Source organism: Sesamum indicum, linkage group LG15 (genome assembly GCF_000512975.1).
Source record: "Sesamum indicum cultivar Zhongzhi No. 13 linkage group LG15, S_indicum_v1.0, whole genome shotgun sequence".
NCBI lineage: Eukaryota > Viridiplantae > Streptophyta > Magnoliopsida > Lamiales > Pedaliaceae > Sesamum > Sesamum indicum.
This window is the reverse complement of record NC_026159.1, coordinates 4,717,302-4,739,004: the sequence shown is the minus strand read 5'-3', so window position 1 is coordinate 4,739,004 and position 21,703 is coordinate 4,717,302. Positions and strand designations below refer to the sequence as shown.

Sequence of the window (21,703 nt, the reverse complement as noted above, 5' to 3'; positions counted from 1 at the left end):
ACCAAAAATTAAAATTTTTATTATTTATATTATATTAAAATATATTATTATATATTATATTATATTTATATAGTAATACTAATATAATATAAAATAAATACATTATATATTTGGATATTGAATATTGTAATTGTACACTTGTAATTTGAATTTAAATTAGATGAATGGATTGTTATTGTGTTCTTTTTTTATTAAAAATTTTGAATTGTATTATGATATATTTTATTTTTAAAATTTTAATATTTTGGTACATGTATTTTTTGATAAAATTAAAAAAATACCATAATTATTTATACATATATTATTAAAAAAAACAGTTTTTTTTTTATTTTTTTAACCAAAAAATCGAATCGGTTTTGGTTTTAACCGAACCGAACCGAACCTTTTTGGTCTGATTTTTTATTTTAAAACCATCGAATCAAATTTTTGATTAATCTAAAATTCGATTTGGTTCGCTGAAATGCACACCCCTAGTGATATTAATTAATAACAATTTCAAATACATATAACAAATTAATAGTTGTTATTAAAATAGATAAATAACTAATATCGAAATGGAATAATCCACACATTTTGGTGAAATTTTTTTAATCAAAACAATGATCATATAATTACATCAATATTAATAAATTGAAACAATACTTCAATCGATCAATGACTCATATTACAAATAAATTGAGATCACGATAAACTCTTTTTTTTCTTTATCAATGATTTTAAATCAATCAACATATATTATTACAACCTAGAGTACACAATATATTAATATTTTTAAATCAACCAACAAATTCAAAGTTACGAAAAAACAACATACTATTATTAAAAAGAACTAAACTACTTACATTTGTCGTACTCAAACTAACATTAAGTAAAATAAATATCCATTACATAAATTCGTATTAAATAAGATAAAATATATACATATTTGACGAGACAAAAATTCATGAGCTCAAATATATTAACATCAGTGCGTCCTTTGTCCCTTTACTACAACTTTTTAAATTCCCATTTATGTCTCCATTGTTTGGGTATGGAACCAAAGGCGCAGAATGGAGAAAATCATGGTCACAAGATCATTTCATTTATGGTTCATTGACTAATTTGCCTTCCGACAACAAATAAACCAATTTCCGATTGACATCGATGGTCAATGCAGCCAAAAGATTGACACTATTCAGTACAGAATCTTTTACAGAGGATATCATTTTTTATTCTTTTTTCATGTTAAACGACAAAAACTCACATTTATGTGAAAATACAAGATAGAGTTGCAATGGTTTACATATTTTTCTCCGGATTTTTCTTTACCTCCCACGACGATCAACGTTTGTTGGTTTGAATGTTAGAAAATCAAACTGTATAATGTTGGGGTAATGATAGATCTTGTACTGACCTGATAAGATCAGTTGCCAAGTTAGAAAATCCGCCTGGCCCCATCAAGATTTAATTAATTAATTTAATTAATAAAAAATAATAATAGAATTGAAAAAGAACAAAACACCCATAGAGCACTATTTGGTGGCTGAAAAATTGCATGTAATATACACGTGTCTAATTTAATTGAATACAGTCTTGCAGCACTTTGAGCCAATGCAGACCATTTGTGTTCTTGTTATGCGAAATTTTTTAAAATTATAAGATCAAAATGAAATCCCACCTAACTAAAATTACCACCCCATATAATTAATAACAGGATCAAAGTTATAACTTTTTCTCGCATCTTTTAAGTCTAAATATTTGTGTTGATGTGGGAATATATATAACGACGCATAAGAGACCTTTAAGATTCACAGAGACCTTTTTATTCATGGAATCATCGTAGAGGATTTCTCAAGAGACACTCGGAAACTGATTGTTCGAAAACTATGCCAAAGGACTTTCTATTCATATTTATTTCGTTAAGTATCTAAGGTATCCATGAGACTTCTGCACTTGAAAAAAGGATAGGCCTTCTTGACTGGCAAAAGCACTGCCTTGTCCATTGGGACCACCATCTGTCGTTATTCATTTCTGTTATGTATGGCCCACTTCACATAGTAGATCCTTTCGACATATATAAATATATATAAATAAAAATAAACTCTCAATATGAATAGATTAATTAAAAAGATAGCCGAAGGACGATAAGCATAATAATTTTCATTAGCTAAAACAACCATAGGAATTTATGCCAGTACTATAATATTCGATTTCATCCATAACTACTATCCAAAAATTGACTCCTCTCTGTCACCCCAATCTCATTAGAATACAATACTAAAACTGTACTTGTCATGTTTAAGTTATTGATCTATTATAATAAGAACATACGTATTTAGATCCATATAATCACGTAATTATGGAGAAAACCAGAAAAGGAAAAGAAAAAAAAAAGTTGCATTTAAAAGTTATGTCTAAGAATTCAGAGACATAATGCATGAGATATAATTCTGTCTCATAGTATAAGAATAAAAAAGTGAAGTTCCCATCAAAAAAATTTATTGACGTATTACCCCACTTCACTCATTACATTTGTCTGGTTTGTGAAAAGGACACTTCGACGGACTGTTGATCTGAAAAGTAGTCTCAAGACAAAAACTGACTAATTTAGGAGTTTTTGCTTTTGCTTTCAGAAGCTCATTCTTAGTTTTGCAATATTTTAGTATTTTAAAAACGTATTTATTTAATTCAGTCATATTGAAAAAGGTCCAATGAATGAAAATTTGCAGGTTAGATTGGGTTCATTTTCTTATATACACTTTTAGGATTTATTATTTCTTTTAATTCGAAGAGGACATGGCAATATATATATGTTATCATATCGTATTGACTGTTTTTAAAAATAAAAATAATATTTAATATAAATTTAAAATATGATGTCTACAAAATATCTAAATAACAAATAACATCCAAACAAATTCTCATTTCTCACAATTATAAAAATAAAAAACCAGACACCCATCAGACTCTTGAAAAAATATTTAGGTCCCTAAGATAAAAATGATATGTCTATTTTTATAAGTCTAATTTTAGATAAAACTAAAAATTATTTAGCAAAGGTATATATATGTACTTATTTTCCCCGAATGTATCAACTATACTTATCCTTTTTCCACTGAAAGTTCCAGAACTCATTAATTTTGCTAGTTACTAAATTCTTTTTGGTTCAAACAATTGAATTATGATTTTTTACGTTTAGGATATCAATGATAGTAATTTATTACTTTAAGTTCAATTTAAATTGTTGAGTAATTAATTAATTTTTCATACTATGATTTAAATATAACTTTCTTTCTAGTAAAGAAATAATTTGATAAGAATTAAGGTAAAAAATACTTAAAATATATTAGAAATTATATAAACATATATTGCATGAGGAAAATTTTGTCTGAACAATTAATTTATGAGGTGAGTGTTAATTAATTTCATTAATTTAAGGACCTAAACACAACATTATGTATTTTTTAAATTAAGGGATAAAGTTTATTTAACCCTAATCAGAATGCTCTTCCAATAATGGACGGAACGCTAGTGGAGAATGATAAGAATGATGATGTTACATTTATATGCTGACTTTTGTTCAATATATTTTGTACGTATTATATGCTTTTTTCTTCCCAAATTTTTGCATTCAATCTTATACAATCATATCTTATTATTATTATTATTTTGATTCAAATTTATTTTGTTAATAAAAGGTATTTTGCTCATAAATGAAATTTTATTCTGAGATTTTCCGAAGAAAGAAAACAATTATATATTGCAGTACTATTTCCAGTTTTAATTTAATTGATTGTCTATTATTTTAATAAAAAATAATTAATTACTATATACACATTCAAACCATAATATTACTATTAAATGATAAAAGTCATACAAAGTCAAGACAGACACTGTACCATCGCTCTCAAATCCTGCAAAAGCGTCAATTCTGATCATTTATTGCATGAAATAATCATAGATTTTGAAAGTTTACAAGTTCCCAGACGTCGACATCTCCCGACAAACTACTCAACCCTCGTTGGTTGGCGTAACTATTCGACGACAACAATGGTTCCATCTGGTGCTGGCCATCGTCGGGAAGCGAAAGCGTGTTTAATCCATCCCTACGATTTTCACTCATTTCGAGTAAGTTGCTCCACCACTGAATGCATTCATCTGGTGATGATGAAGATGGCGGTTGCGTGCTCTTGATCAGATTTGCATCATCGTCTTTCAACGGTGATGATGGAGATGTAGACATCATCAGCTTCTTGTTCTCGGGATTTTCACGGTTTGTTTTGCTTGTTTCACTGGACCAAGCAACTGGTGCTGTCAATTGTAATTTGGAGAAGGTCCGAGGTCGGGGTCTAATGATGTTACTCTTAGTGATATCTTTCTGCATGGCTTTTTCTCTGCAACCTCCAACACCGGATAATTTCCTGTGCATGTGGGTGTTCCAAAAGTTCTTCACATCGTTTGCAGTTCTTCCCGGAAGTCTACCAGCTATCAGTGACCATCTGAATCAAGATCAGAGTTTGAGATGAAAGTTGAAAAAATATGAATTTTAATTAATTTTGTATTATAGTTCTTTGAATAAAAATCGAAAGTTAATGTGTTGTGTTTGGCCGAAATCATGAAATTTATTGAAAAATATTTCAAGTAGATTAAGCACTTATAAATATTTACGATGCGATTTTTCTAGTTGCATGGTAGCCGGATAATAGAAAATTCAATATATTTTAAGTTGATTACATTCATCAATCACATAATAATTATTATCCATATGATTGATTACTTACCTTAAATCGAACACTCAATTAATCACATATAGAAATGATTGTAAAAAAAAAAAAAAAAAAAAAACTTGCCTGTTGCCTAATAACTTGTGAAGCCTTACAATGAGATCCACCTCATCTTTCGTAAATAAACCTCTTTTAATATTCGGTCGGAGATAGTTCAACCATCTCAACCTGCAACTCTTCCTGCATCTGTTCAGCCCTGCAAATATTTTTAAGAAAAGATAAATATTTTAACCGGAAAAAAAAAACATAAAATTTAAGTTAATTAATAAAATAAGTTACCAGCTCTGATGGGGACTTGGTGCCATTTCCCTTCTCCATACTTGTCAATGCACTTGGTTAGCAGAATATCTTCTTCTTTCGTCCACGCCCCTTTTCTCAACCCTGATGCTTTGTTTTCCATTAATCCTAAGATTTATGTCGTAATTAACAACGTTAAAGCACGTGAGAAGGAGAATATAAAGTATTAAAAGCGTACATGCATGCTGCACTTCTCTTCAATGTCTGTCCTCATCCCTATAATTGCATGAAGTGTGTTCACAGACTTAAATAAATTTTGAGTTGGCTTTCGGGTTTGTGATGTGTCTGACGTGCGTATTTCACTGCCACAATTCAGATACTTCCAAAGAGGTATCCATCTATGTTCAGTACTTTGTTGGGTGAATTTTAAATCAAATTGTGTTTGGTTGGATTAAATTTAATTATATCACAAATTTAATGTATTTATCGTGTGATTGATGTACAATTCAAAGAAAAATTTCGTAACAACTATGTTATATGCTTAGATAAATCTAGATAATAGAGCTATATATAATTATTTTTAGATAAAGATCTTAGTTAAGAGGTAAAAGTTCCAAAGTATTTGAAAATATTATTTAGGGGTTGAAAATAATTGAGGCAGGAGTGTTTTGAAATCTTTTTTAATGTATCCTTAATTAACTTATATTTTTAGATTGACGAAAAAAGATATTATTTAAATTTAGTGAAATAAAGTGTCATCTCGAATTAAATAAAATACTTGTGAGGCTACATATTAAAAAATCATAACCAAATACCAATTTCGAGCTTTCTGCCTTTTTTCAGAAGTCAGATTTTTTTTTAATTTTTGAAATAAAAGCGATGAACTATTGCTTTTTGAATAAATCGACTATAATAATCAATATAAAATATTTAAATCTAACAACAATCGACAATTTTAACAATCATATAGTCATCAATATCAGATTATTATATATATCTAATTATAAACTACTATTATAGTAGAGCGATACTTACAATTAAAGTAGAATAACATCTCACACGTAATTGGTAGGGTTCGAACCATGATTTTAAAGTTATAGGGCTTCAACTTCGTGAATCGAACTAGACTTAATTGGTAGAAGAAGTGGGATGTCTAAACACTCATTTTCAATTTTCTTTTATTTAGCAATATTTAATATAATGAAGTTTCTAAAAAATGTATTGACAAAAATGAAAACGAATTTTTTCACATAATATCTATACCTACTGTACGTTATGTTTAACGTGGACTATTATGTTACATACGGAGACTGCAACATATACTTGGTTAACATTTATGCTTTTTGAGCAGTGGGGGCAAATGTTTTATACGGTCTTCTACTTTTACCGAATCAAGTACGTAATTTCATATGCAGCTCAAACAACCACGAAGAGGGTTCCCTGGCCGTGTATTCAGGTTTGCAGAAAATGCGCGCGATGCTACTCTAATTTGGTCACCACCATATCCCATCTGTTTCTTCTATTCATTGGACCTAATCAAATTTACTTCAATATTTGTATTCAATTCATTAATTTATAACTTAATAATAGATCTTAATCTTGTTTTATTAATGAAACTTACATTTATAAAAAAAAAAAACTAATAATAGATCAGGTTTTGATATCCAATCCGGATTTTATTTTATCTTTTATTTCATTAAATATATATACACTGTGTATATAAATTCACATTCTTTGTTACTTTTCTATACAATTCATGATTTCGTTATCCACTTACCAAGAAACAATAATAATAATAATAATAATAATAATAATAAGAAGAAGAAGAAGAAGAAATTATTTTTTTAGCCCCATATAATAAACTTATTTTCAATTTAGTTCTGTACGTTATACTTTTCTCACATTTCATCTTATATATTAAAAAAAATTCTCAATGTTAGTTTCACATGACTTTTCCATTAAAAACTGGACGAACGGAAAAGTCACGTGGCCGTTAGTAAGTGCACGTGAAGTTGGGTTTTGATAGAAATTGTTAGGTGGAAATGGAAACTAGGCTGAAATCAATATTTTTGCACTCAAAAATTAATTTTAAAAGTTGCAAAAGAGCCCATGTCTACAGAGAGTAGAAGAAGTTGGCTGATATATTTTAATATATTTCTATATTGATCAAATTAATATATAGTCAATTTATTGAGATATAAATTAATGTAATTATATAATTATTACCTAAAAAAATAATAACGTATTACGATTTCAAAATTTTAAAATATTATTGGAGTGGATAGTCAAATCCGTCACTTCCATCCACTCACTCCCACTCTACATTCCCTTTCCACTTGGAATCATGATACTTGCATGTTATTAATAACAAATATTCAAATTTAACACACAAAATTATGATATTCTCATTAAAAACAAAAAGAGAGAGAGAGAGAGAGTACCATCCCTCAAGAAAACCAGCTTCTCTGCGGGGCGGAGGTGCAGCGTAATACTGTGGAGGCCCTTGACATTGGGGCGGAGGTGCAGCGTAATACTGTGGAGGTGGTTGCTGGCCTGTGTTGTTGTTTCCTGGTTGAGGAGTGCTGCTGCGATCCCTCCATCATCTTCATCTGCTGATCTCATAATTCTTCTACCTACCTACTCCAATTTATGTTCACAACCTGTAACCTTAATCTCACCACTCTCACTTTTTATTCATCTCTCTCTCTCTCTCTCTCTCTCTCTCTCTCTCTCTCTCATATATATATATATATGTGTACATGTATATTTTAATATCTTCCATTTACAACCAACTTTTATTAATCTCACCCTGTTATTACATAAAGTTAATGATGAGTATAGTATGGGAATATATATAATCCTTTGTTATATACTAAGTTTAACACCCACACAATTTTAAACACGAATTTCTTTTGTATAGAAACCCATTTTGACTTTTGATCCCAACTGCTCTGTTTTTTTGTGGAAAAATATGTAATATGTCGTAAGACCAATCCACCATTATCAAAAGGGGGACTTCTAATTTATTTATTATTTTGGTCCCCACCATTTTGAATTTCCATGCTTTGCAATAATCTCATTTCAAAAGGACCATACGTTACATGTCTCCACTTTATTAATTCACTTCCCTACTCCCTCAACTTATTCATATTATCATTTTCATCCCCCTCAACTACTATATTCCTCTCTTTACTCCCTCTACTAATAAAATTTCAAACTGTTTCTTCATATTTTCCCCATTTGATCGCAATACTCCAGCAATTGATTAACATTGATTCATTTTTCATATGATAAATAAAATGCAAAAAAATTCTTATGTATTTTTAAAATTTAGCTAATTTTTTTTAATTAAAAAAATAGACAAAAACCACCTATAGTTTTAAAAATATTGTATACTCGCTCCTTTCGTTAGGTAAGTCCTAATGGCATTAATTTTTTTATTGAATTATCCGTTATACCTTTTCTTATAATAACCTTTCATTTTCAATTGTAAAAAATGAATGATGTATATTGTAAGTAATTTAAATATATTTTTTTTTATTTATATAAACTTATATATATATACTATACATAAACATATTATATATATATATATATATGTGTGTGTATCTTTTTGCGGCGAGGACAATGTCGCCCAAACTGTTATGGGCGACGTTGCCGTTTCCCACTCATAAAGGGGCGACGGTGAGGCCGCCCCCTTTCAGAGGGGGCAACCTCGTGCCGCCCTTTTTTGATACTCCTTCTAGAATTAGTTAAAATTAATTTTTTTAAAAAAATACTATAAGATTTAAAATATTTTATTTCAATAACTTATCAGCTCTTTAAAAAATTTATATAAATTTTTAAATATTTTATAAAATATTTTTAAAAGTTTATAAACTCGTACAAAAACTCTCTAACTTAAGTGACTTGCATTTACTTGGTGGATAAATTATGGGGCTCAGGGGCTGCTATTTTTGACCCAAAATAGGGCCCAAAAGCTACTATCGCTTCAAGAAGCTGACATGGATTCTGGATCCATAATTCAGTGTTCGACCCAGAAGCAACATAGATAAATATGTCTTAATTTACAATATGTGTATAATACTAAGATAAATAATATAATAATAATAATTATATTTATTATGATTTGGACTGTCCACATATTTGTATTACAAATTGTTAATTTATAAAAACAACTTTATAAATATTCCCTCTGTCCTATATAAGAAATATACATGTCCTACTATATATTAGCATGTTCTTTTCTATTTTTGTTTCTCTGCTGCCCTCTTTCTTAACTTTAGTATTAGTATTACTCACTAAAAAAAAATTACTATTAGCTACAGTATTAATGAATATAACTAAAAATTAATGTAAATAACTATTTTAAACCGCATTTAAAAGAAATTAATACAAAAAACTAGTTTTTCCACTATGAAAAAATTAATTACTACAGTTAAGAGTCATGGTAAAAATATTTGTCATGATTTTTAATCATGAAAAGTATTTTAGTTACCCTCGCAAAAACTATGACCAACAACTTATATGACTGTGGTCAATAATTATTTATTTCGATTATTTATTATTAATAATAACAATTAATTATAGTTGAATGTTATATTTGTTCAGTGTCTCTTATTATTTTAGTAATCTATGGAGAGGGAGATGGGCCGCCAGACTACTTGTAAACAATGCAAGAGTAAGCTGGATTATTATTAGTCTTACTTTATTATGTGAGTTTATTATTATTTATTTTTTATAATTTTTAATTATATTAATATAATATTTAATTATTTAATTTAATAAAAAAATAATATAATCAAATAATTATTACTTCTATCAAGAAAAGAAAATTACAATTTAGAATTACAGTATTAGATTTTAGCTTTTTTTACTTTTACAAACGCAGTAAATACTACTCGTTTACACCTTTCTAAATGATAGGATTTGATTTTGCTTTGAAAGGGAGTTTAAGCACTGTTTGTTTATAATAGATGTAACAACTTGAACTATTCTTTTCATTAGCAGAAAATCAGAGATTTACTTCAAACTCTTTGTATTACTTTTTGGGTGATTAACAATTTATGAGCAAATTATTCTTTCATAAAAAAAATAGTAATTTATCCTCCTGTATTTTTTAAAAGAAATTTATCTTCCTATCTAAGAAAATAAATTACTTTATTTTAAAAAATAGAGAGAAGTAAACTGGTGTATTTATTTTTCTTGCTTCTCAAAAAGTCAAACATATAATCATTTATTGCATGAAAATAATAGTTTAACTTTGTTGAATAAAATATGTTTGGCATGAATTATATAAATTCATTCCTTACCAATACTAAAATCATGAATAAACATTATATAAATCAATGTAAAATATAAATAATACACCCGTGACTGACATCTATTGCACAATCATTTTCAAAAAATTCTTACTTAAATCTAATTTGATTGAATTAAACCAACCACAAAATAAGTGTGATAATCTTATTATATGGTTGGTCACTATTTTTAAACTATATACCAATTACACTGCAATTATTTGCACTTATAATATAATTGATTCAAGTTTGACCGAACTCAATCTGAATTAGAATTTCTTATCATTTCCTGAAGAAAATAAAATCCAAACATTTTTATCACCCACTCAAAACCTGACTGTACATTATTACGCGAAAATAACAACCCTAGAGACATCTGGATCCAGGGACCTCAATCCAGTGCAACTGCAGCTCTATTTCACCACACTCAACATTCCTAAGTCTGAGAAACATATGTTGAGTCACTTTGCCGTTCTCCCACACAATGGAGCTCTCTTCGGCCAAGCAGTTTTCCCTGTTTGGTTTCACATTCTTGATTACGGTTCCACTCGGCACATTGTCTAAGTGCATCTTCAGTACGTCAACGAATTCTTTTATGTCGAACTCTGCATCCCCCATTTTGTCATCTCGAGTGAACGTGTCTCTATCGTAAACTTGCTGCAATGGAATCAAATACGTTACCATTAGGATGGCCCAAGTCGTTAGTACGACTACCGATTTGGATAAGCATTTTGTCTTGCATTGTTAATCAAAAGGGGATGCACAGAGATGGATGAACTTACCAACTTGATTGGAAGATTTGGATCGGAAATTGTTAGTGTGAGTTCTTCGTTCCACTCAGGATTCACGTTCTTCTTCACCACCCGAGTTTTTAATTTCTGATCCAACATTTAGAATTGCACGAAATCAGCATTTGTTCCAAGAGATGTGATTAGATTACAGAGGCAAAATGCAGAAATGTAAGAAAACCGGAAACGACAGTCTAATCAAAATGATCGAAAAATGGACACGAAAAAAATGGCTAATTCATACGCGGTTCCACCCCACCCCACAAAATCTAGACACTCCGGAAAATTCTTATACAATGTCATGTCTAATTGGATCAAATCGATCACACAGTATATCACATTTATTTATCGTGTGATTGATCATTCTCCTTAAAACATACGTCAATTGGGGGACTCTGAATATTACAATTTTTGTGTGAGTAGTTAATGTGATTAGTTGAAGTTGGGCTAAAATTTTCTTAGACACTCCTGAGTTCTAAACCTCAGATGGGAGTGCAGAACTAAGCAGACATGGATCTAAGCATCTACACAGCAAATGTAAAATGTAACAACATAAACAATTTGAAAAAGAAAACAACAATCTGATTCCAGTTCTAAGACAAGCACAAACTTTCTCTGACCAAATCTTCAAATTCTCATCCTAATTTCCGTTTTTCTTTCCACCAAATTGCTTAAACACTCAGGAAAGCTACAAACACACCCACCACCAACCAAACTTATTTGTGCAGAAACATGATCAGAGCCCAGAAAACAAGAAACCTCGGTATCATCGAACAGAAAAAATCAAACAATTCATCTGCATTCCTTGGTAAGAAACTGACATCAAGAAGCTGACAAAAGCTAACCTGCTTGCCCATCCGCACAATCACATAAGGATCGCTGCTTCTGGTATCTCTAACAGCAAGCTTTATCCCCCTCAGGATCTTAATTCTCAGCAGACCAAGAATGTTCTCCATGAATCAAGCAAAATTCTTTTCTTTGTCCCAAGAAAGAAAGAACAAGAGGTAGATAATCAACAAAGTAAGCTGGAAAATGCAAGAATCACGGGAGTTTGAGAAGTTATGATCACTCAGTTTGAATGTGATGTCTGCTTGGTTCTGACGCTGCCTTTCTGAGGTGGGAGGTTGTATATATAGTGAGGGACACAACACAATGTGGGTTTCCACGGTAACGGCAAAATTAAGATTAATTATTAACGGGAAAGTGCTATTCGGATTCGGATCCGGGTTGTTTAATTAATTCGAGACACATTCCTACAGTGATCACGCGCTCGCGTGGACTATTTCCCCTTTAACAAAGGCGAACTTTCCATGGAGGAGAATAAGTTCTAGAAAGCCCACTTGGCTATTTTTGCTTTTAACTTTTAAAATATTAAAAATTTTATTTTTATAAAATATACAGTTTATTTATTTTACTTATCATTGATTTATCCTAAAATAATACAAAAATATAAAATAAAACTTACTGAAAAGTCTTAAAATACATATATGTATATATTAATATGTAGGCTCATATGTGAATGTGCATACATAAAGAGTAACATGATAATGCCTTGATATGAGGATCACGTACCCTTCCAATTTTGTTTTGGGTTGCAACCAAAATCGTATGCAGAGGAAAAGAAAACACTCCATGTGATGGTGTTGCTGTATTATTTAAGGAGAAAAAGGACGTCTAAACTAATCATATTACTCAATTCATGCATTTTATCTAAATCTTTTATTTATTTATTTTTTCAATAATTTGATAAATCAATTCATTAACGTTCAGGCGTTTTTTTGCTCTTTCTTTTTTTTTTTTTTAATGAATTTATACTCAAAATCCTGCTTCCCAATCTAAATCATGATGCAGTCCAACAGATCCTTCCCTCTCTAAACAAATACAGACAAAGATACCAGTGGCTTTCCGATGTTAACTGGTCATTCTTAAGTGATTGACAAGAAAAAGGGAAGGCCAGCCCAGCTGTATATTTTGTAGCTCTATTATAAGTTTTAATTTCTAGGAAAATCCTTATATCCAATTAGATTTTTCTACACCAAATGAATTATATATTATAATATTTTTATACTTATGATATAGCTAAAAATGTTTTTAGATTAAAAAAAAAGTGTTATCTTTCTCGTACGCCCAAATCACAAACAATATATATATATATATATATATATTTGATGAATTCTTAATCAAGATAGAATAAATATGAACACAAACATGATTTATTAATATATTCATCGTGTAATTAACTATGATGGGGATGGTGGAGTCGAATCCGATTGGTTGGAAGATGATGAGAAGCTTAACCTAATTAGATGGTCACGGCAACAATGTCATTGGTCCACTAATATACATGAAATGTCTTCCTTGTTTAAGGCGGCTGCAGACGTAGATGGTTGGGGAATTCGCCGCCTGCATTTGACTCCATGCATCTAGACTTTCTGGGATTCAGTCCAACCTTGGGAGCTTAAATCTTCACCAAATATGCACTGCTCACATAATAAATATAATCGTCATTTTTACATAGCGTGTTTTAATTTAATATTTTCCCAAGTCTTTTTCTGGATGAAGATTTTTGTACTTTTCTGAATGCTTCTCGTTATTCTTTTCCGTCCCACAATATTTGACTGCAACGTATTGCTAAGCTATGATTTCTTGCCCATATATATGAAAATGTAGGATTAAAATATAGATTGGTTCTTTAATTATCATGTTTCTAGATCTTTTATCTGAATTATTTTTTTTTTTGGTTTCCAAGTCTTTGGAGATGAACAGAGGAACAAAGACTTTGTAGGTCAGTTGTCAGAGAAAATCAAAGTAAAATTACTTGGTGTACTCAAAACATTTAAGAAATGTGAGTATCTGTTCTTATATGGAAATATCGAAGTTTGCTTTTCAATGGCAAAAGATGTTTAGTTTGCTCAATGAAAATAAGCAAATTATCTCTTCATGTAAAAATAATAGCAATTCACCTCCCTGTTTTTTTGTAAAATGAAGTAATTTATCTCATTGTTTAAGGAGATAAATTGCTTTATTTTGAAAAATATAGAGGGGTGAATTGATGCATTTTTAAAAATACAAAAAGATAAATTGCTATATCTTTTTTCATAAGAATGTAATTTGCAAACTTATAATATTACAAAAGAATTGCCTGCATTTTTTTTTTTTAGTTTTATGTAGTGAAATATTCACGCTATGTATCTTCATAAAATCTTATATGTTTTTATGGGTAGAAAATTCCCAAATCATACATGAATTTGGCCGGAATTAGTTGATATGGTGAAAGTAGAACAACCGATGATTCTTGTCGATAATATAGAATAGGAAAAAATATACTTTTAGTCCTCTAATTTATGAGGATTGCATTTTTTATCTTATACAAATTTATTTTTATAATTTAGTCTTATAACTTTAAAAATCTAGCACTTTTCATTCTTTTTCATCTGAAAGTTGCATATAACTTGCACTGACTAATTAAATTGTAATTTTAATCCTGTAACTTAGTAAGAGGTGTTGGCATTTTTAGTTTTATAACTTAATAGAGTTAACATTTTTTATCTTGCATTAATATATTTGTAGGATTGGAATTGCGAGTAAATTTTAATTTTCAACCAAATTAATTGAAAAGACTAAAATTATTAAAATTATAAAGTTACAAGATTAAATTATGAAAATTAATTTGTACAAAACTAAAAATATCACTTTCTTTAAATTGATGGACTAAAATTACAATTTTTCTTATAAAATAAGTTTCAAATTACAAAAAGTACGTCATAATGTTGTGGTTAATCTCCAGCAAAATCACGCTAACAGACAAATTAGTAAAAAAAAATTTGAATTTCATATAAAATATGTGGAGCTAATTATAATCAAATTAGACCTGAATATATATTTTTTCAGTAGTCTTTATTTATAGCTTTAGTCCAATATATAGTCTCCATTGTGCTTCTTTGATCATGCCACGTGGCCATCATCCCACCCCACCCACATTCAGGCTTGACGAATCAGGCAAGAATGGAAAGCAAAACATGCGGATCCACGTGGCATATGAAGAGCTTGATGTTTTATGTTTTTCTTTTTTAGTTTAAATTCCGAATGATTAATTAAAGTAAAAATATATTTATTTAACGTGTTTTTATTAAAAATATATTAATATGATACCACAATCTAATATAAAATATAATTTCATTAAATAATCATAATATATTTTTATTTTCACACAAAAAATTATATAAAATTAATAACACATATTTTTTACTGAAAATAAAAATATAAACAAATAGGCTAAAAAAAGTTTCAACCCCCAAGGGCAATTAGGGTATGACGTACTTTTCCTCATCACTACTGGAAGGTGATGTAACTTAGCTAATGAAATCAGTGATAAATGGTTGGTCAAACTATACATACTAAAGTTGGATATATATTTTCCATGTGAGAAATATTATAGAAAAAGCAAAAGCAAAAAATGATTAAAATAACATCTAGAAGGGGCAGAAGCGACGGATTTGGATTCTTCCACAGTTGGTTGACAAGGTGTATAGGTTCAACTATCATTTCCACACCCTTCAAAATAATAATATTTTTATAGGATAACATTAATTAATTAAACTTCTTGTAAAGGGTCAATTATGCAAATTCTGTAATGAATAAATTTGGTTTGCCGTTTTTCTCGTAATTCACGTTTCATTACATTATTTAATATATTTAAATTTAAAAATTAATTCAAAGCACTAATAATTTATATCAAAATATATTTAAATGAGATAGAAAAATAATAAATTATTATAAAAATAGACATACATCTATATTCGTAGAATTCAAACTCATAATTATTTGATTTCAATTAATTAACATTAATTTTTATATATTTTATATATAATTGGTAGTGTTGAAAATATTTATTTTGATTATCTAATTAAAAAAAATAAATTATGAATATTTAATTATGTGGAAAGTATGGGAATTCTGAAAAAATAAACCCAATTAACACAGAGAATTAGGCCTACCTGTAGCTTAGACAATTAGAAGAACATATTTTCACGTAGTAGTAAAAATTTTTGACCCAAAAAAAGTTGACTTTCATAAACAATTAATTAACATTCAGAAGGGAACAAGTGGGAGACCAAAGTTAGATGCAAAGGACATTCATTTAATTGGATTTTTTTAATATTTTATTTATAAGGTAAAATTATATTAACACCTCTAAGGTCAAACCAATAAAAATACCTCCTATCTTTTATAAAATTACGGTAACACTTCCTGAGGAGTGTTAATGTAATATTTTCTAAAGGTGTTTGTGTAAGCATTGCCTTTGAATAAGAGGTGCATATATAATTATAACTATAATTTTAAAGGATGTAACTGTAATTTGTAAAACGTATGGAGTATTTCTGTATTTTAATTTAACATAAAAGAGTGATATGACCTTATTTACAAAATATATAAAATCTATTTTAAGAGTAGGATATATATAAATATGAAATGAAATGAATTAATTCCATGATGAGATCATGTGAATTTTCTTTAGTCTTTAATGAACAAATTTATTTAAAACCCTTGCAACACTGAGTTATCGTATTGGGCTCTAAAGTCCATTTCAGATTGGGCTTCAGCAGAAAACTCTTATTCCTGGACTAGAATTTTAATGGAGCATACATAGTTTGTTTGATGAAAACACCTGATAGGTTTGGTGACATTACCAGGGCCGGCTTTTTCTTGCTTGCTCGTTTGTTCCTTTGGGTCAGGCAGTAAATCATTCGATCAAGACAAATAAATTCTTATTTAAATTTATTTGAATTATTATTGTATTTTATGTATTTGAATTGATTTAATTATTAATTTAATCGAACTTTAATTAAGTCAAAATATGAGGTGCACTTGAATACTCAAATATTTTTAATATATTATGTTACTTTAATATTAATTAAATCGAGATTGAGTCGAGTTTGAAAATTAGTCGAACAAAAATGTTTATTCAAATTTGATTTAAGTTTAAAAAATTAAATTGAAATGAATTTTTACCTATCAATTTAATCGAATATTGAAATAGTTAAATGTACAAAGAGTTGAGGTTTTTTTAAATGTTAATTCCACAAGTAAAACTCAATAGTCAAGGTGCATAGTGAGTCGGGTCAGTTTAAAATCGATAAGGACTAGCTAGAAAAAACTCGGCCAACTACTGCTTATAGCCGGTCTTGAAATGGTCCTGAGTCTTTAAATGAGTCTCAATTGGGTTTATTTTAAAACCAAGGCCGACCCAGACCAGTCCCTATCAGGGCTGGATGTGCTTGTTTATTTTTTATTTTTATTATATTGAGGTTTTTTTATTAATAATTACTTAAATTTATAAATATCTTTAGAAATAAATAAATAATAAATTAAATCACACAAAAATTTATATATATAAATATAATAGTTAAGAATATACGTAATGAACTTTAAAAAAGGCCCAACAGACCTGACCTAGGCCCTGTCCAAGACCAGGTGATCCTAGGCTACTAGGCTGGACTGATCCTAGATATTGATTCCTAGGACTAATTTGGTTCCAAGCGTGCCTGGGCTGAACCCCCTTTTTATTGGTTTCATCCGATTTTGGATTGAGTTAGTCTAGCCCGACCCACTGTGTATCTTGACCTCGTAGTGGAAATTGGTTAGTTGATGTCATCTTTGTTTAGTTAAAGGGATAATTACACCCTTTTCCCATGAGATTTGGTGTAATTACATATGAATTTTTTTGTAGTTCGAAAATTATATTTAGCACTTTAAAGTTTGCTTTCGTTTAACAAATAAATCTATCCGTTAGTCAAAATTCATTAAATTTGCTGATATTAAAAAAAAATTGAATGAAAATTAATATTTACTATAGACTGACTGATTATTGATTTATTGCAAGTCACGTATCAAATGTATTAATGCGTGAAGCCGTATGAGGGAAATTTGATTATAAAAAGATTAATTTGACCTGCAATAAGTCAATTAGAGGTTAATATAGATTTTTGTCTGATTTTTTTGTTAGTGTCAGCAAATTCGGCGAACTTTTACTAATAGAGGAACTTATTTGTTAGATGGAAATAAACCACAGAAATACTAAATGTAATTTTTTAAATTATAAAAAATTTATGTATAATTATACAAAATTTCAAAAAAAGAGAGTGTAATTATCTCTTAGTTAAATTGTTAAATATCTTTGATTCCTTTTTTTCCCTTAGTTCAGGTAATTCACAGTACTCACCTAAAATTTCTTCAGGAAGACAATTTAGATTTTTTTTTTTATCGTTAACTTTAATGTTACATCTCATATACTATATGTATAATTTTTTAAAATAAATATATAAGTAATATAAATTTTATATACATGACACGTGTCATGTAACAAATGGCTGCTTTGACTTTTATATAAGTCTCGTGATTATATTTTAAAAAGATTCTTTGTTAAAAATAGAATGTCGTGGGATTTAAAAGCCGTTCAAACTTTTTCTTTTTTTTCATTTTTTAGGTAGATAAAAAATATTACATAAATTATATTTAAACCATACATACTATTTAGTATAAAGACAACACCTACTATTACAGTAGAAAGATAAAATTTACTATACATATTGTAGAACAACATCCCACGCTTGATTAGATTCGAGCCCATGATGAGGTCTCAATTTAATCAATTGAGCTATGTTTCATTGGCTCGTTCAAGCTTCTATTGATAATCAATGTGAGACACGTCTCTACACTATTAGCTCTATAGATGAGGGTTTAGGATAGACACATAACCTCATATCCGCCCCTAGATAGCACAAACATAATGCAGCACGCAACAAAATTATAATCTATGTACAATTCCCGTCTCAGATTTCTTTTTCTTATTTCATCTTATCTCATAAAAGATTTCTCGTACAATAAATTTAAAGAAGATTAACGAACTAAGGTAATTGTTGGCCGTTGAAATCAGAAAATACTAATAATTTTTTAAATAATGAGGGACTGATTTTAATTATGTTTAATATCAGAAAGTTCATTATAATTTATCCTAATTAATTTTTAATTATTATATGTTATTTCTTCCTTTATTTTATTTTATAAATAAATTAATTATCATTAGTACACTACCCATACTGCTCAAAAACAACATGGAATCAGAAAGTAAATCAAAATTTAAAATGCTATGAATACATGTGATGGTTAACATAAAGCAATCAACAATGGGTTAGCTTTGTATTTACTACATTTCAACAAAAGCCCAAGCGACAAGAAACATAAATCACACAAGACGCCTCAACCTTTAACAAAGTTAGCAAAAAACTTGTAATGGATTTTGATTACTTCATGAAACTTATATCTCCTCTAAAAAGTTAAAGCTAGTGTTTGCTTCTAGTAAAGGAATCATTCACTTTCTAAAAAAGAGCCACAAGAACAGCTGTTCAATTTATCAAGCAACACCACAGATTCAACATCTTATAGGCCTAATATCCTGGTTTCTGCAATACCAAAACCACATTACAAGGAAACTGTTACCACTCAAATATGTATGAAACTGCCTATAAGTACCTGAAGGTAGAAAAATAACAGAAACTTGCGCAGGTGAATGATTAGTTGTTTACCTGATAAGCAGTAAGCCACATGTAATCATAAGCATGAGTCAAGTATCCGCTACAACATATATAACTGATTAATTGTTCCTGAGCAAAAGGACCATTCTCCCTCTTCCATGCGAGTACCCAAAAATCAAGGTGATGCTACAAAAACTACCATGTGATTCAAGGGTAAAAATTATAGAGACCGCTATTAGCAGGAAGGAAATCAAAATAGCTAAACACACCAAAGTTAGAGTTCAAAACTACAACATTTTTTAGTGGTCGCTGGCAACCAATTCAAGTTGGTTAGGAGATCATAACCACCCAAGCCATTTATCAGATTTTATCAATCCTCTACTCATTTTCTCTCACTATATACGCTCTAGTAAAGTAAATCAATCTAAGACAACTCTTTCTAACAAGATATACTGAAAGGAAAAAAGAAGAGGGACAATCCACTCTCTTCTGTCCTGTTATTGCTTTTCATTTCAATAAATACTATTTCATATCAGGTAAATAAAAATGAGAATACACATCTATACAAGCATAAAACAATGTTACAAAATACATAAATAGACCACAAAGACACACAATACCCGCAATGAACAAAAAATGTTGCGAAACTATGGTGACATTCTGCACGAGAAAAAGGGTTGTGTAGATAGAAATGAAGACTCAAAAATTGAAGGAGAATGGCAAATGTAACAAGACACAGATGACATTCGTTGGCGCAGAAGATAAAAGCAACACCTCACTTCTTCTATGTTCAAAATGAAAGTAAAACATGTTCTACCGTGACACACACACACACACACACACACACACACCCCACACACCGCGCACACACACACACACACACCCCACACATACCCACAAACACACACACACACCCCCCCCACACACACACCCCACATACATACACACACCCCCCCTATAAATAAGCATAAAATGTGGCGAAACTAAGGTGACATTCTGCACGAGAAAAAGGATTGTGTACATATTAATGAAGACTTAGAAATTGAAATACAACGGCAAATTTAACGAGACGCAGATGGTATTCGTTGGCGTAGAAGATAAAAACAACACCTCACTTCTTCTATGTTCAAAATGGAAGTAAAACATGTTCTATCGTGGCACAGACACACACACACACACCCCACACTCACACTCACACACACTCACACACAAAAAAAAAGAACGCATAGATATGGAAATGGAAATGTCAGAACAAGAAGGGGGCATCATTCAACAAAACTTCTCAAGTTTTTGGTCGATAAAATTGAAAAAGAAATACAGTAGCTGATTAGAACATATAAAAATATATTCCTTGAAATCATGATCTCAACAGAAACCTGCTACACCAGATCATAATTTTCAGAGAGGTTGACCCAGAAACTAGATAATATTAATCACATCACTGCCCTAATACAATTACATACATAAAACATACTGGAAAATGCTACAATCTTCTATGTCCAATAATAGCATTGGGTTAAAAGAGTAGCAATAGTTAAGCGCTTGTTGATGTCCACAGGCAGGCAATCCCCCCAAGCATCGAATCGCAACCAAAAAAGAAAACAACTTTAAACTCAATAAAATTCAAAAGCATTACTGCAATATTTCAACTAACTGGAACGATCACATGTTAGAATTACATATAACATACTCAGTAAATATCAGAATTCTTACAACAAAGAAACAAAGCAATTAGAATGATATATTACATCAAACTGAAAACAACAAATGCACCAAATTAATGAATTTTGATTAATTCGTGAAACTTATATCTCTTCCAAAAAGTTAAAGCTAGTGTCTGATTCCAGTAAAGAAATCATTCACTTTCTAAAGAAGAGCCACAAGAACAGTTGTTCCATTTATCAAGCAACACCACAAATTTAACAACTTATAGGCTTAATATCTTGGTTTCTGCAATACCAAAACCATATTACTAGGAAACTCTTACCACTCAAATATGTATGAAACTGCCCATAAGTACCTGAAGGCAGAAAAATAACAGAAACTTGGGCAGGTGAATGATTAGTTGTTTACCTGATAAG

General features: G+C 29.6%; 2 protein-coding genes across 2 annotated transcripts; both read right to left on the bottom strand.

The window, feature by feature from the left end:
* On the bottom strand, nt 3,819-7,819 carry LOC105177882 (transcription factor MYB1). Its single transcript, XM_011101166.2, has 4 exons — nt 7,442-7,819; nt 5,043-5,168; nt 4,830-4,959; nt 3,819-4,478 (listed from the first exon to the last, which is right to left on the bottom strand). Exons 1-4 carry the CDS (start codon nt 7,620-7,622, stop codon nt 3,935-3,937), a joined length of 981 nt encoding a protein of 326 aa, XP_011099468.1. The 5' UTR covers nt 7,623-7,819; the 3' UTR covers nt 3,819-3,934.
* LOC105177881 (protein C2-DOMAIN ABA-RELATED 5) lies at nt 10,553-12,215 on the bottom strand. Its single transcript, XM_011101165.2, has 3 exons — nt 11,934-12,215; nt 11,083-11,178; nt 10,553-10,957 (listed from the first exon to the last, which is right to left on the bottom strand). Exons 1-3 carry the CDS (start codon nt 12,042-12,044, stop codon nt 10,667-10,669), a joined length of 498 nt encoding a protein of 165 aa, XP_011099467.1. The 5' UTR covers nt 12,045-12,215; the 3' UTR covers nt 10,553-10,666.

What these genes read in the sequence shown, in the direction of transcription:
- LOC105177882 (XM_011101166.2), bottom strand. Translation starts at nt 7,622, where the DNA reads ATGAGATCAGCAGATGAAGATGATGGAGGGATCGCAGCAGCACTCCTC. An exon ending in GCTGGTTTTCTTGAGGGATG is followed by an intron (nt 5,169 to 7,441) that starts GTACTCTCTCTC and finishes CATAAATCTTAG; the next exon opens with GATTAATGGAAAACAAAGCA. An exon ending in CACAAGTTATTAGGCAACAG is followed by an intron (nt 4,479 to 4,829) that starts GCAAGTTTTTTT and finishes ATCTTGATTCAG; the next exon opens with ATGGTCACTGATAGCTGGTA.
- LOC105177881 (XM_011101165.2), bottom strand. Translation starts at nt 12,044, where the DNA reads ATGGAGAACATTCTTGGTCTGCTGAGAATTAAGATCCTGAGGGGGATA. An exon ending in TTGTGCGGATGGGCAAGCAG is followed by an intron (nt 11,179 to 11,933) that starts GTTAGCTTTTGT and finishes ATGTTGGATCAG; the next exon opens with AAATTAAAAACTCGGGTGGT. An exon ending in CAAATCTTCCAATCAAGTTG is followed by an intron (nt 10,958 to 11,082) that starts GTAAGTTCATCC and finishes ATTCCATTGCAG; the next exon opens with CAAGTTTACGATAGAGACAC.